Below are 14359 nucleotides of genomic sequence, written 5' to 3' on the forward strand. Positions count from 1 at the left end.
AGGTGATTTTTTTACAGTGCTCCCCATGTCCCTTTGCACCCTCTAATTGGTCATTTACATTCTGGCTGAGGCTGTGTCTACAGGAACAGTACATTCTAGTAGGAGCAGCTATGTAGGAGAGCAGAACAGTTGCTGTTGGGGAGCCATGATGTGCATTAGATGTCTTGTGATCTGCTCCAGCCTGGCTCACCCTTTTCATTGGTCTCAAGGTCTGCTAGCAATGGGAGGGAATCAGTTAGTCTTCCAGTTCAGCTTCATCCAAAAAAAAGTCTGATTTGTACGCTCCAAGATTAGTCTGAAATTAAAATTGAATCATGGTAAGTGGGAACTGTTAAAGTTGCTTCAAAAGCATTCTCAGGATGCAAGCTAAAACAGTAATGTAAATGCAAGCTGGGTGCTCCTGCAGAAAAAAAAAGGCAAATCAATTTTTGATTTGCTTTCACAGTGAACTGTTTTGTGGTCTTAATATAGCATAGCATTTATATACTGTTCCATAGCCCATGGAGCTCACGTCACTGGGCACATGTCAGGGGAAAACAGGCTGATGGCCTCTGATGAGGAACTGACTTAAGATAAGGGACATAGTCTGATGGCAGTGCAGTTTAACTAGTGGTTACTGGTTGACTAGCTGATGATTAGTGGAGAATCACTTACAGTCATTCACAAGATCCAGCACTCTGTTACTGGCATGCCAGTGATCTTAGCAACAAGTTAAGGAGTAAAATAAGTTGCATGAAAAAAGTTTAATTGTCTGCAAAATTCATAAACAAGAAAAGAAATCTGAAGTCTTCGGGTTTGTCTACATCTTCTCTGCATCGAAACTCTACTAAAATGAAGATGGATCATGGATGTATTGTTTAGGTATATAAATTTGGCTGCTATTTTTTAAAAAGGGGGAGAGGGGCAACTGCTGCAGACATGAAACAATTTTGAGTGTTTTAATTAGAGCAGTGTGTTTTCATACAGCTGTCTAGATCATCTTTCTGTGTCAACATCACAGCATATTACAGTACTAGGTGGTGGAAATGCAACTTTTTTTACAGCCGGACTATTTTATTTGATTGATTTTGTCAAGTTCATTGGAATTAGAGAATTCACTAGTAGTTTTAGCATAGATCAGATAATTGTATTTAGCTGTTTCTACAGAATTTTATGTGTTCCTCCTCATCCCAGCTATTCATAGCATGCAAGAAGGTACTGAAACCTACTGAAATCTGGTTTTTGTAATAGGGAAAAGGTGCAAGACAGGATTAAATGTGTTTTGTACTTGCTGGCTAAACCCTGTGATGTATTCTCGTAGTTGTGGGCTCTGATTCATAAAGATTTCATCTGTAGCTATTGGAATAGTAGCTACCCCACTTGAGGCATGTACCTTCGTGTCTTGAGTCTGTGTGGTCTTACAGTCTCATGGGCAATTAGAAATAGATCATTAAAAACGAGACTTAAGTGGACTTTAAGGTAATGGGAAGGTTTCACTTGAGCTCAAGTAGTTTGTTAGCTGTTAAACTCTACTTTGTACAATATGCCTTAAACTGAGAGGCTGATACTGTGTTTTGTGGCTTTTTTTTTCCCCAAGTACAGGCATTTTTCAGAGTTTGGGCATACAGTGACTACACACTGCATGAATTGCTCTGTGTAAGCTCCCTGGCTCTGGCCTAAGAAATGAGGAGAGGCTTTTATTTTTTTTTGTCCTTTAGATGCAACGCTCAGCTGGAGGCAGGCATCCAAAGCAGCTTCAATTAGAGAAGGTCTTTACTGCCTCTAATGTTTTTGATTGCATGTTATTAGATTGCTGAAAACTGAAGCTGTGGCTGTGAAAATTGGGAAGCAGCAGTTAGGCAATTCTTGCTTTCTGTCGCACGGGATAGGAATCAGAAGAGTCCTTGAGCTGGCATTTTGTCTTACTACTCCGCTGCACCCCTTCAGCTCATAGTCAAGAATCATGCAGACTGGAATTTATCTTGAGTATGTGGGTTCAGAGTTTGGTAAAGATACGTCTGTATCTAACCCTGATCAAACTCAAGGCACTGTTCTGGACATAGCCATGAAGTGTATTACAAATAGTGACATCAGGGCATGCAGAGCAGAAATTTCCTAAGTTAGTGGTTTCATAGACTATTCTAACATGCTTTGATCCTTAATTCTTGTTTTGAATGACTAAGCCTCAAATATGATCTGTCCCACCATGATTTAAATACAAATACAGGTAGAAGTTACTGTATGAAACATTGCAAATACCAGTTAATAAATGTGGAATTCAGTAAGGTTATTTACAAATGTTCTGTTGGCATAAATGTTAGGAGTGGTATCCATGCTTGTCTGCTACACATCGTCTTAAGTAAAAACTACAGTAATACTAGTGTCTTGGGTTAACCTCAGAATTTGGTCTCTGTTTTTTGAGTCTTTTGAAAGATCTTACATGCAAATATAGGATATGCAATATCCTATAGATGGTTAAGTTCTACATTTATGGCACATATTGGTTTTGCCTTTTCAATGAATCTCAGATGTTTTCTTTGCCTTCCTTTCAGAAAAGACGACGGCGGATTGATCGAAGCATGATTGGGGAGCCGACAAACTTCGTTCACACAGCTCATGTAGGATCAGGAGACCTCTTCAGTGGAATGAATTCAGTAAGCATGAGTGGATGAACATAATTTCATACTAGACAGAATACAGGAACACTGTATATGTATATTGTAGCTGAAGCAATGAGTCTTTCAACTATAAGAATGAATCTGAGGAATGACCTGATAGCATTTTAATTCCAAGTCCTAAACACTTGCATACAAGAATATGGAATATAATTGTTTTAATTCCTGTATTTACTGATAAAGCATTTTAGATGCTCTATAAATGATACAGAATACTTGTTAAATTAAAAAATCACTCTGATTACATGTATGAACCAAAATAGATGTATACTTGAAAATATACTCAGGTTTTATGTAGAAAACTCCAAGTGCATTATAGTTGACTAGATTTCTTCCCTTAAATGCCTCAAGCTGTTCTAAATATAATTTATGTAAAACTCTAACTTACCTCAGTTTATGGTGAACACAAATTTATTTTTGGGTGTTGTTGCTGAGCTTTTTGTATATTCTGTAGCCCTGTTTGCAGTGTGAATTATTTCCAGAGCAAGCAGTGTCACAGGTAAGATTTTGTGGCTTCCTGTAGAAGATAGGAACAATAAATATTTTTATCTCTCTGAAAGTGAAAAACAGAGGCTAAGATAGATAATGAAAAAGAGCTTATGGAAATAGAGCTTCAAATACAGCTTCAAATTTCTGTGAAATGTCAATCTGTTTCTAAGGTCAATAATACAAAATATAGAAAATGGTTGTATGCATATTAAAAAATACTTCTTGACTTCAATAATCATCTTTAAAGGAAATCATATTTGGAGATTACAAATACTTGTTGAGAAAGAGCAAAAATCTCTGTTAGAGGTATCAGAGCTAAATAGAAATAGAATCAGACCTAAAAAAGACAGTTTTAATGTAGGGAAGGGAGGTTGTTCGTAGTTTCAACTAGTTTAAGTTGGTCTTATTGAGATCAGACAAACACTTCAGTAACTCAGCGTGTAAAGGGGAAGGACAAAGCTAGAAAATTTGACATCAAAAAATACACTACATTTTCCCAGAAACAACATGGTAGTCTGGAAATTATTTGTACTGAAAGCGCTGTAAGCAAGTTAAATGGCTAGACACAGATTCAACTTGATAAAATCTAGTTAATGCCAGTTACTTATTTAATGTGAAATAGTACATTAATATTTACAGCCAGTGTAAATTGAAATAATAAACTGATAATAATGTGAGCAGCTTGTTTGATTTTTTTTTTTTTTTTGAAGTACAGCTTTTGCTTTTTAAATATTTGTTGTTTCTCCTGTGGGAAGCTTCCTCATTCTCACAGCTGAGCTGCCTCATGAGAGGTTTGTGTAGGTAGCCTGAAGCTTTATTTTTTTCACTTCCCGCCTGTTTGCCCTCACCTTTGTCTTGCATAATACCCAATTTATCTCCAGATAGCAGATAATCATTATTGTCTCTCTACATAAACTTTTTCATTTTGAATGCTTGTAAGTAGCTCTTTCTGTCTTTGTTGTTGGTGGTGTTGTTTGGATAACGTGCTGCATCAGTGACCAGAGAAATTCTTCTGATCCTAGATAGAAAGTGTATGTATGTAAAAAATAATCATTCCTGCTCCCCCTGCTTCAGAAGCTCAAGTCTCTACTTTTTCACACTGCATATTTTCTGCCTCTTCTGTGGTGGTCTCCATGTTCATTTTTCGCAGTGTAAATTCTGGGATTATGGTGTTAACCTTCATATGTTTTTCTGCTGCATAATTTACTTTATAGTATGGACACTGTATTCCTTCAGGAACCTCTTAGTGCCGCCTTCTTCTAGATAGCTTAGGTGAATACCTGCAATTTAATTACTTTTTTCCATTTAAATTCGGTTCTTTGTTCACTTTGTATCTGCCCTGTGCCTTTTTTCATCAGCATTATTATTTGTATAAATCCTTACGATTCCAACTGAATAGTTTTCTGACTATTCAGAATATTTCTCGAATATTTTGCTTTTTTGTTTGCCTTCTCTGTAGAGTGCCTTTCTCCTTTGTCAAAGGTATACTTAAACAGCAGGAGCCCTCTGTGCACTGTTTCTTTTTCATTCCCATCCCTTTTTTCCCTATTTTGCTTTCATAATCTTCATAGTGAAATCTCTTTCTTCTTCTTCTTTATATTCTTCAGTTTGGTCTTTGATTTCATGTATTTCTTGTAGTTTCCCATTGTTTTCTTTCTCAAGGTCTATCTTTCTTTCTCAAGGTCTATCAAGGTCTATTTCTTAATTCTGAAAAGGAGAGAAAGAAAAGGAAATAAGGAAATTTAATGAGATAAATAAGCAGCACAACAGTTGACATGATCCTTAATGGGTACAATCCTCTTTCCTTTCCAAAATGTTTAAAATCTTTTAAGTCACATCTAAATTAGACATAAGAGAGAAGAACCTTGCTGTTACGTATCATCAGAGAAAGGCCTTTTTGGGAAAGAAGAAAAAACTGCATTTCATAGTGCTTGTTCTTGTTGCTCAAACGGCCTCAGAAGGAGGGTGCTTCAGGAGGAAGCCTACAAATGTTAGATCTTTTTTGCTCAGCGATTTTAACATTGTATGTCTCCTACAAAGTTTTCATATGCAAAATAGCCACTGAACTGTTAATGCAGACCAGTTTCATTTGTTGAATTCTGTTTTAAGGGCAACAGTCTCTGTGTTTGAGCCTGATACTTCCTTATGCAGTAACACAAACACTTAACGTGTGTGACTCATGACCCGGGGAAATTATTCTAACCTTTAAAAAACTCCTAAAAATTTACACCTTAACCTTGCAATTTTTGTTGATTTGCTGCTCTCCAGAATTATCAAGTCTTGCGAGCAAGTTGTCAGGCTGAAAGGCGATGTGGCCTGGAGGTTTTCGTAGTTCCTTTTCACTGGAGTAAGAGTTCATTCAGATAAAATTTACAGCATCCTATAGTCACTCTTCTGAATGCATTTACATGTATATTAATTATTTTCTGAGGAAAAAAGTATTGAATTCAAACTTCGTTTTTTTCAGTTGGCAACAAAAGATGCTTGGTGAAGAAGATGAGCAGCTTGGTAAAATGTGGAAGTTCTTAAATACGTCCCCGTGCACTTCTGCACACTCTTTTACTGAGCTTGTAGTCTTTGATGTCAGATGCACTACAAAATTGGCTCTGAACACTTTTCCCTGGAGAAAAATGAGATTGTAATATTGCTTTGCTGTGGCTGTATCACTTATTTCAGCAAAAGGCCAAAGTATAAAATGGTTTTACATTGCACTGCTTAAATAAATAAAAACAATCTTTTGCATAGCCTTCCAAATGGCATATTGCTGAAGATAAAGATCAAAACAACAGGCTCTTTTGTCACATAAGTTTGAAAAACTGTGTGGAAGAATGAGTTTGCTGATTCATTTTGTACGTGTGCATGTGTTTTGCTTGCTGGTGAAAAAAAGTGTACTTCTTTTTCCTTTGTAGACAGGGAAAATATCGTGCAAGCTGCTTGGAAATATTTCTCCTGTGCTGTTTTAATACAGCTTTCCAGTGATGTTTTTAGGTCTCTGTGGAGGAGGAGCGTAGATGAAATAATTGCAAGTGGTGCCCTGCAGGCATAGCCTTGAATGAATGTTATTTTCCGCTCATTGTGTAGTTGTTATGTATGCTCTGGGATGCAGAGAAAAAAAGGGCCAAACCTTTAAGATTCGAGTTGTCTTCCTGCAGGCACTTGGACATGATTATTTTGACTCATGCAACACAAGCAGGAAAGAGCTATGGGCTCCTTTTCTTTTTGGTGATAGAGGCAGTGAAAGTCATAGCAGGATGTGCATGTCTTGGAAACGGGGGGCACAAAGCATGTGTCTTTATGTATTTATTTGCATGAGGCTAAAAATACCGTCAAATCAGCTATGTTCAGGGAAGTTGAGAATTACTATGGTTTGAACAACAAATGCCCTCCATTTAAAGGAACAGTGTCAATTAAGGAAAGCATTGTATGTTGCTACATAAATAAACAAATCAAAAACATTCCACAAACCAAAAGGTTCTTTTTGATTTAGAAAATCCTGGTTTAGCCCTGTTTTAATGATCTGAAATTAGACATACCGATATTTGTAAGTTGTCTATTATACTTTTAACATAATGATGTTAACTTCTCTGGTGTATCATACTTGCCAAAGAACATTTTCCATATAACAAGAATTATATATTTATAACAATAAATTATAGTTTATCAGGTGGAGTCCATGCCAGTAAGAGACTTGATTTTTTTTTGTTTTTGATTAATCAAGTGGGTCAGTGAAACCCTGAATCAGCCAGGTTTTTTTGGGAGAGAGGAAAAACTTTTGCCTCAGCACCAGTTCTTCCATCTCTTCCACTGCGCTACATGCCGAAGTTACATTTCAGCAAGCCTTTGGTGCATATGTCCTCATGCAGAAGTAATGTAGCTTTACTGGTAATAAAGGAGCACTTGAAAACTAAACCTAGAAAAGAAATAAAATTAGAAGCAAGAAGATGTCGTAGCTCACTGTCTTTCTTCTTTCCTCTCCCCTCCTTTTTCTTTCAATGTCCAGGTCAGCTCAATTCAGAATCAGATGCAATCCAAGGGAGGTTATGGAGGTGGCATGTCTGCAAATGTTCAAATGCAGCTCGTAGATACAAAGGCAGGATAACCTTGGGGATACCTTTCCTGTGAGTATTGTGCTCTACTTTTTAGGCACTGTTAGAACAGTAGGAAGAACAATCGTACTGCTTCATAATTACCTCCCTATAAAAACCTGTGTCTTTATGATGACCAATTTAAAACTTCTGAGTAAAAAGTTAGATATCTTGTAAGAATGTTAATTTTTCACAGAATGGACAGGAGATTGTTCTATCAGTCTGTCCTTAAGTATGTTTTAACCAAGATGATATTGTAGACTGATCTTTGCAGGTGAAGTTAGTTGTAAAACAAATCTCAGAAGAATTTTGTGATGTGATTATGATACCATTTGCAGTGCTTCCATAAGATGTATGGTGTTAAGTCAATGTACAGCAGTATTACAGCTGGAAACCGGTCACTCAGAATGCTGAAAACTTGGTTTAATGCGTGTTTTCTGTCTTTTAGGTTTATGTGAGTTCCTGTATCTTCTTTCCCGTGTCCTCCCTTTTGCCTTGGTGACTGCTTTCTGTGCTCATGACAAGAGAAGTGATGGCTCATTGTTCACCCTTTGTGATTAGTCCAGTGAAAAGTTGCTGTTCTGCTCTGGTGATGCCATTTATCAGATTGGTCCGACTGTGCCTTTTAGTGGCATGCACGCATTGGCCTCTACCAGTATCATGGATGTAGATTACATGTTTAGGATTGGTTGTCACTTCTTAGTTGTGTTAAGGCAAATTAAAGCACCAACCTTAGCTTTCTTCATTCCTCAGAAATACTAATGCACAACATCCTGTTGCTTTTTAGTCTTTTAATCTTTTCTCCACTCAAATAGTTTAGAAATGAATGAGTTTCCACTAATGTCTTCAATCACCTAATGTTCATTCATTTTTGAAAGGTCTGAGACCTGCAAGCACAAATAATTATTTCATACAAAATCAACAGAGTAGATGACCGCATGCTTTGTGAGGTTGCTTTGTATGGTGGCCTGCTTGGTGCTAAAAGAAAAAAAAAATTGCTTACTGCAGATGTGAAAAATTTTGCTGTGGCACCAAGTCATGCCTGTTTCTGAAAAAGGACTTATAACTTAGCTGCTTCAGAGTTATGTCTTTATTTTAGTTTTACGCAATTGGTCTTGAAATAATAAAGAGAGAGCTTGCATTCATAAGGCATTTGTTGTAAATGTTCAGTATATTTATTTTGAAAGAGCTGACCTTCAGACTGTAAAGCAGTGTAGTACCGTATCTAAGTGTTGTGGAATCGCTTTAGTCTATTTAACAGAAGAGCAACATGTTTGGCTGCTTCTTTTTCTTTTTACAATTTTTCTTAATTTTAACCTGTACCGGTCATTTCCAGTAGCAGCATGTCAGACTGCCTGCAATATTGGCTGAAAAGTTTAGTAGACCTTTCTAAGTAGTTGGCAGTTTCTGTGTACTAAATATTTAGGGGCCATGGAAGTTGCTAAGAGCTACATACTAATCTGGCAGAACAGGTGCCAATCAAAACAACATACAGGGTGACTTTTTACTAAGTCAGTAAAATGCCTTTTGCTCAGGTTCCAAAGCATGTTTCTTTCACATGTTGTGAAACTGCATTTTAATATTGCACTGTTTTCAGATTATCTCTGTAAATGGTCCCTTTTTTTGCTCCTTGCTGGTGGTTTTAGAGAAGTCAATTATTTGAGGCCTGGTTACATTAAATTTTTATGTGATAAAAAACCCCAAACCATCCATACAAATATGGCATAACTGAGCCTAATCAAATTCATTTTTATATGCAAAGACGCATGTAGACTGTTGTCATAAATGATCCTTTATTCTATTTCTATCCTTTCCCTGATTTCACATTGCAACAGCTGTCTGGTTGACTTAAATATGTATGAACCTACCTAATCTTCTCTCTCTGTTTGTAAGCAACACATAAAATACACAGCCATGGAGGTAGTTCACCTTCCCTAGGTTGTATTTTAGTGGTAGATGTCACTTATCTGGTTGAATAGTTCAAATTAGGTTGAATAGTATTCACTGATAAAGATACTGATTCCTGATGAGATGTTCAATTGTCTGGATGCATAAACACATGGCGGTGCAGTGATATACTTTTTTTAGGGGATAGCATTTCCAATGCCACTTTAACAATGACTCTTAAATATACTACAAAACTATTACAAAATTATTTGATCTTTGTTATTGGTAATAGCAGCTTAAATTTGCTTGCCAAACCTATCTTGCACTTGCCAAAATGTTTTCAGCTCAATAGCCAGGAAAAAAAAATTGACATATTTTTATAACAGACATACTTTTTTTGTACATTGTGTTCATTCTTGAATAAAGTCAGTTCAGTGTTGGCTTGTAGATATTAAAAGGAAAGTATTGACTTTGATTCAATAAATGTTTTCTTTCAGTTGGTGGCCTACCCTTTTTTTTTCCGTAACTTGTATTTGCATTAGAAAAACAGCATCTTACAGACAAACTTGTGGTGAAAAGAGTAACCTATTAGTGTCAATAAATAATTTGCAGGCTTGAGTTTTTACATGTCATTTGACCCTTTTGTTGCAAAATGGATTAGAACATAATTTTATCAGTATTATTGTTGCATTGATTTAACATGCATGCCAGGGGCTTCTGCAAGGAAGGGAGAGTTTCTTAAAAAATACTTCAGAAATCTTTTCTTTTGACTGCAACTCATATGCATGTACCTTTCCTGATTGTGATGCAGATTTACTGTGGTGATCAGTAGAAGACTTATCACCATAATATGCTCATCTGCATTAAAAGTACCTGCAAGGCACAATATTGCCTACTCTGTATTTGGCTCAATTCATTTTTATATTTGACACTCTCAAAGTTTATTCCTTAAGCACTAATTTACTACATTAAATTTCATGCCAAATTCTTCTAAAGACTGATAATGAATTCTTTAGCTCATGCCAAGGCCATTAAATTGCCAGTGAGGAAAAAAGGCAGCTAGAGAGAAATTAGGTTCTAAAGGAAAATAAAGATGGAGATAAATCCATGAGATACCAATCAACCAAAGGGTTCTTTTTTTAAATGCTGAGGTTATAGAAACTTAAAACTGTCTGCAAAGGTATGTCCTGAAGACAAGATATTCCACTGTAAGTGCATGACTGACATTAAAGCTTATTAAAAATTGTGTGCTAGTTCTGCCAGTGATTAGTAGGATTACTTCAAAGGCATACCAATGAAGCTGATTTCGACTGGTCGTATCTATTTACCCTTACAGTCTGTACTAGCACTGACACTGATTTGGCTGCTAAGCTGACTATTGGATAGTGACCTATAGTAAAGGTTGGGGATTTATGACCAAATTGGTTAGTTTCAACCTGGATCAGTTTCTTAATGCTTATTCAGAGTAAGCGTGGGGAGTGAGTGTCATGGGATCAGGGATAATCTGTTGTGGGGAACACTGATAGCTTAACCTGGCTATAGAAAAGCTTTCCGAATTTTAAAAAAACCACCCAAAACAACAACCAAACAAACACAAGAAACAACAACCAAACAAACACAACAACATCAAACAAACAAGAAACAAAGCAAAAAGTAATTAAAAAAAAAACCCAACAAAACAAAAAAAAAATCAAAACAAAACCATAAACAAAAAAAGGAAAAAAAAACCCAACAAAGCCAAAAAAACCACCAAAACAAAACCATAAACAAAAAAAACCAAACAAAACCAAAATGAAAACCCACCCAAAACAGAACATTCAGCCTTTGCAGCTGTGAATACATCTACTGGAAAATCTACTATAAAGACTAACTCTGCATTTTGGGAGCTCTTTTTCCATGTTTTGTGCTCACCAGTTTTGTGCAGAGTATTCTGTTTGGTTTGGGGGTGCAGAGTATACTGAACATGTTGCCAGAAGATCAACCACATCATCACCAAGAGTCAGCCATCCTCATGCAGTATGATTTATTTCTGCTGCCAGTGATAATTCCATCTATCAGCACTGCACAAGAAATAATTTTCTACCTTCACACAGGCCAAGAGAAATTATAAGTTCAGATTTCAAGCAAGTTTTCTATTGAGCCTGGAAAACTCAAAGGGCTGGTTGAGTTGGCAATGAATTGTTGAATACCAAACTTGCTTACTTAAATATGATGCAGAATGATATAACCCCATTTATGAATAACTAAGTCATGCAAAAGTAGCATTTATTTGTAGCTACTTAAACATTTGTGTGAGCTTCTTACGGCATTCATTGTCTATAGACAAGTTTATGGTCTGTTGGAGGTGTGTTTCAAGAAATTTGATGATGTGTTTTTATATACAAGATAGTAACAAAACCTATTAGCAGAAAATAAAAGTAGAGCAGTATGTTTGGTTTATCAGTTCTTTCAAGTGAAGTGAACATTACTTTTGTACTGGGCTTGCTATATAAGACACTTCTGTATGCCATACAGGCACAAAGCAGGGCTGGAGATCAGGTAGGTAACACTGAAATTAGCTTACTCTGATTTTCCAACAGGTCGAGAAGGTGTTGGTATTTGTAAGGATCATGGTAAGCTTTGTTAGTCCAGCAAGTGACTGAGGGTAGGAGCTGTTTTAGCATCAAACAGTGAGACACCTGCTGTGGATACCTGTCTCATTTCCTCAAAGTGCTAAGCAGTAAGAAAGCTTTATATACTGATGTCAGCATTCCAGGAGTGCACATCATCTACCAGTGCTCTGGATGTCAGGAGTCCTGGGCATATCCCTGTTTCCCAGGAATACGCTTCGTTTCACCCATACTATGCCTTCAGTGCCAGGAAGGGGTTGTTGGCTTTCAGTTTTTAAAATCTCACTATTACATCAGCTTTTGTAGCTCCCAGTTGATTTGAAATAATCTGCTAGGAAAAATAAACACGTATCAAATTTGTGTCTTTCCTGGTGGGAGACTCCAGGTGAATGACTCCTGTTGACAGAGCAGTGGTGTGAGAGGAACCCTCATGCACCACACAGGAGCCTGGATTTATCTTTTGCACCTGCTGTCACTCACTGTGATCCCTCATCCCATGTGTGAGGTTGGCTGTTGTTGTGCAAGGCCAGTTCTTAAAACATCGCCTCAAGGAGGAAAATGACTACTACATGAAATTGATTTTGAAGTCCCCAGCTTTCTTGAAATGTGGCAACTCTAGGGAAATGGCTGTTCTGAAACAGTTTTTCTTGGGAAATCATCTTTGCACTATCAGTAAAACTTTCAAAGAACCATACGCCTGGGAAAAGAGTACTGTTTCCAAGTGGTTGATGCTAATGGACATTTTGGCATTCCACAGATTTTTCCACTTGTCAGAATTCCACCTTCTGGAACAGTAAAAATAATCTCATGTATGGTATATGCATTAAGCAGTAGAGTAATGCATTCATATGGGGGCATTGTGCAGCATTTCGTTTCACGTTTATAAAGGAGAAAAACATTTCCAAAGGTGGAAATAAGGAATCAAAAATCACATTTCAGTAAGCAGCATTGGGTTTGGAGGAGTGGAGGACTGTGGGGAGGGCAGACGTAAATGATGGGTGAGTGAAAAGAAAAAAGAGTAAGTGGGGGAGAAGGGTAAACTTTGATAGATGACCAACACTGTATGTATGCCCCATGGTATTCTTTTCAAGAAGGGGCTATTGGCAACAGCCGCAAAAACCAGAGCCCAGTGCAGCAAGGTTTGTTCATTTTTCAGTGTTTTAGGTAGTAGGTTCCAAGACAATTACTCTTTCTGTAAGTTGCAACACATTTGGTTTTCAGCTGGCATAATCAGGATCTGTCATAATAGGCAATAGGAGCAGCCCAGGGCAACAGGACTGCATGGTGAACAGATCTGGGAAATGACACTCTATCTGACAATTTTTAAAGTCTGTAGTAAATGTAAACTGTTTTTCTTACTGTGAACATACATAGCATGGTGAATGGATGCCCATCCAGCTTCACATTCCTTTAAAAACTTAATTATTCAGAAGTCTGTTTCCAAACTCATCTGCTGGTGCTGGACAAAATCAAGATGATACTTGGACCTACTGCTGTAGATTCAAGTCCCACTATTTCGTTTTGTTTACTATAATCACCCACTTCTATCTGCTTACACCTCTCTGCAACTGCACAGATGCTGTTTGCCTCAGAGACTGCAAAAATGCACCCGGCCCAGTCCATGGAAAGGAATTAAATTGCTGTGCCATGATTTGGTTTAAGAGCTTCCTTGCTCATTCTCTGAATCACAACCAGAGCAGTGGAAATGCACGATAGAAGGAAACACTGTGGCTAAAACAATGCCTATGTAAAACCTTGAACCATGAAGTTATATGAAGATGACTGCTTACTAAAACAATTTGAAGTAGGATTTTCAGGCTCTTAAAACACACTTGCATAGTCTCATAGAGCAAAATTAAACTTTCTGACCTATGTAGATGCAATGGCCTGTACTGTCCCCAGCGTACGTGCTATAAGTACACATATTCTCTAAGAGTGCCTAGCAATTTCTGAGAGCACAAGGCACTTCTCAGCTGCTATGTGAGAGTCCTCCTTTTTGGAGCAGCACTTGAAACATCCATCCCACAGCAATGTGGAGGCCAGTGCAGCACTCATAGAACAGACATGGTATCCCAAGCCAAAGTGCCAAAGCCATTGGGCACAAGGGAGTTGCAGCTATTTTTGTCAGTGCTTGCAGCAGGTAAAGCCTGATGTCAGTGTTGCGCCCCCAGCTCAGTGGGCCCACAGGGTCTGCCAACATGTGCCACCACAGCAGCTCCCCTGCTTGAGGGGCAGCTGAGGCAGCCCCACACACTGAGGCATTTGCATCATATTCCTGGGCAACACTGCTGTCTTCCCAAGTGCAAATGTGCACAGTACTGCACTAAATTAAGAAAATCCTTTTGAAGCCAGATTTTCTAAGTAAGTGCACTTGGTTAACTCTGTGTAAAGAAAGTCAGGTCCTCCTGCTCCCTGCCCCCATATAGCAGGGTTATGCCAGCACAGTCAGCTAATGGAAGGGTGACTGGAGCTGGTTATTATCAATACAATAATCAGAGCCATCACTGCTTGGAAAACTGTGATCAAGTATGTGCAGCTGCTCATTTGGATAGCTTTCTCACTGAGGAAAGCTATCCATACCCATGATGAAAAGTTCTCCACGGAACAGACATGCCTTCTAAATTTAAGCTTCCCT

At 37.7% G+C, this 14359-nt stretch overlaps 1 protein-coding gene across 4 annotated transcripts in view; it reads left to right on the forward strand.

Moving 5' to 3' along the window:
- The window catches only part of CDC42SE2 (CDC42 small effector 2), an 82290-nt gene extending 72679 nt beyond the window's left edge, over positions 1–9611 (forward strand). For all 4 annotated transcript variants that reach the window (XM_048291687.1, XM_048291691.1, XM_048291688.1 and 1 more), the window contains 3 exons: positions 2532–2633; positions 7144–7261; positions 7677–9611. In XM_048291687.1, coding sequence (XP_048147644.1) covers positions 2532–2633; positions 7144–7242 — 201 coding nt within the window. In that variant the 3' untranslated portion in view covers positions 7243–7261; positions 7677–9611. The remainder of the gene's footprint in view (positions 1–2531; positions 2634–7143; positions 7262–7676) is intronic.
- The last annotated feature ends 4748 nt before the right edge of the window (positions 9612–14359 follow it).

Source organism: Corvus hawaiiensis, chromosome Z (assembly GCF_020740725.1).
Source record: "Corvus hawaiiensis isolate bCorHaw1 chromosome Z, bCorHaw1.pri.cur, whole genome shotgun sequence".
NCBI lineage: Eukaryota > Metazoa > Chordata > Aves > Passeriformes > Corvidae > Corvus > Corvus hawaiiensis.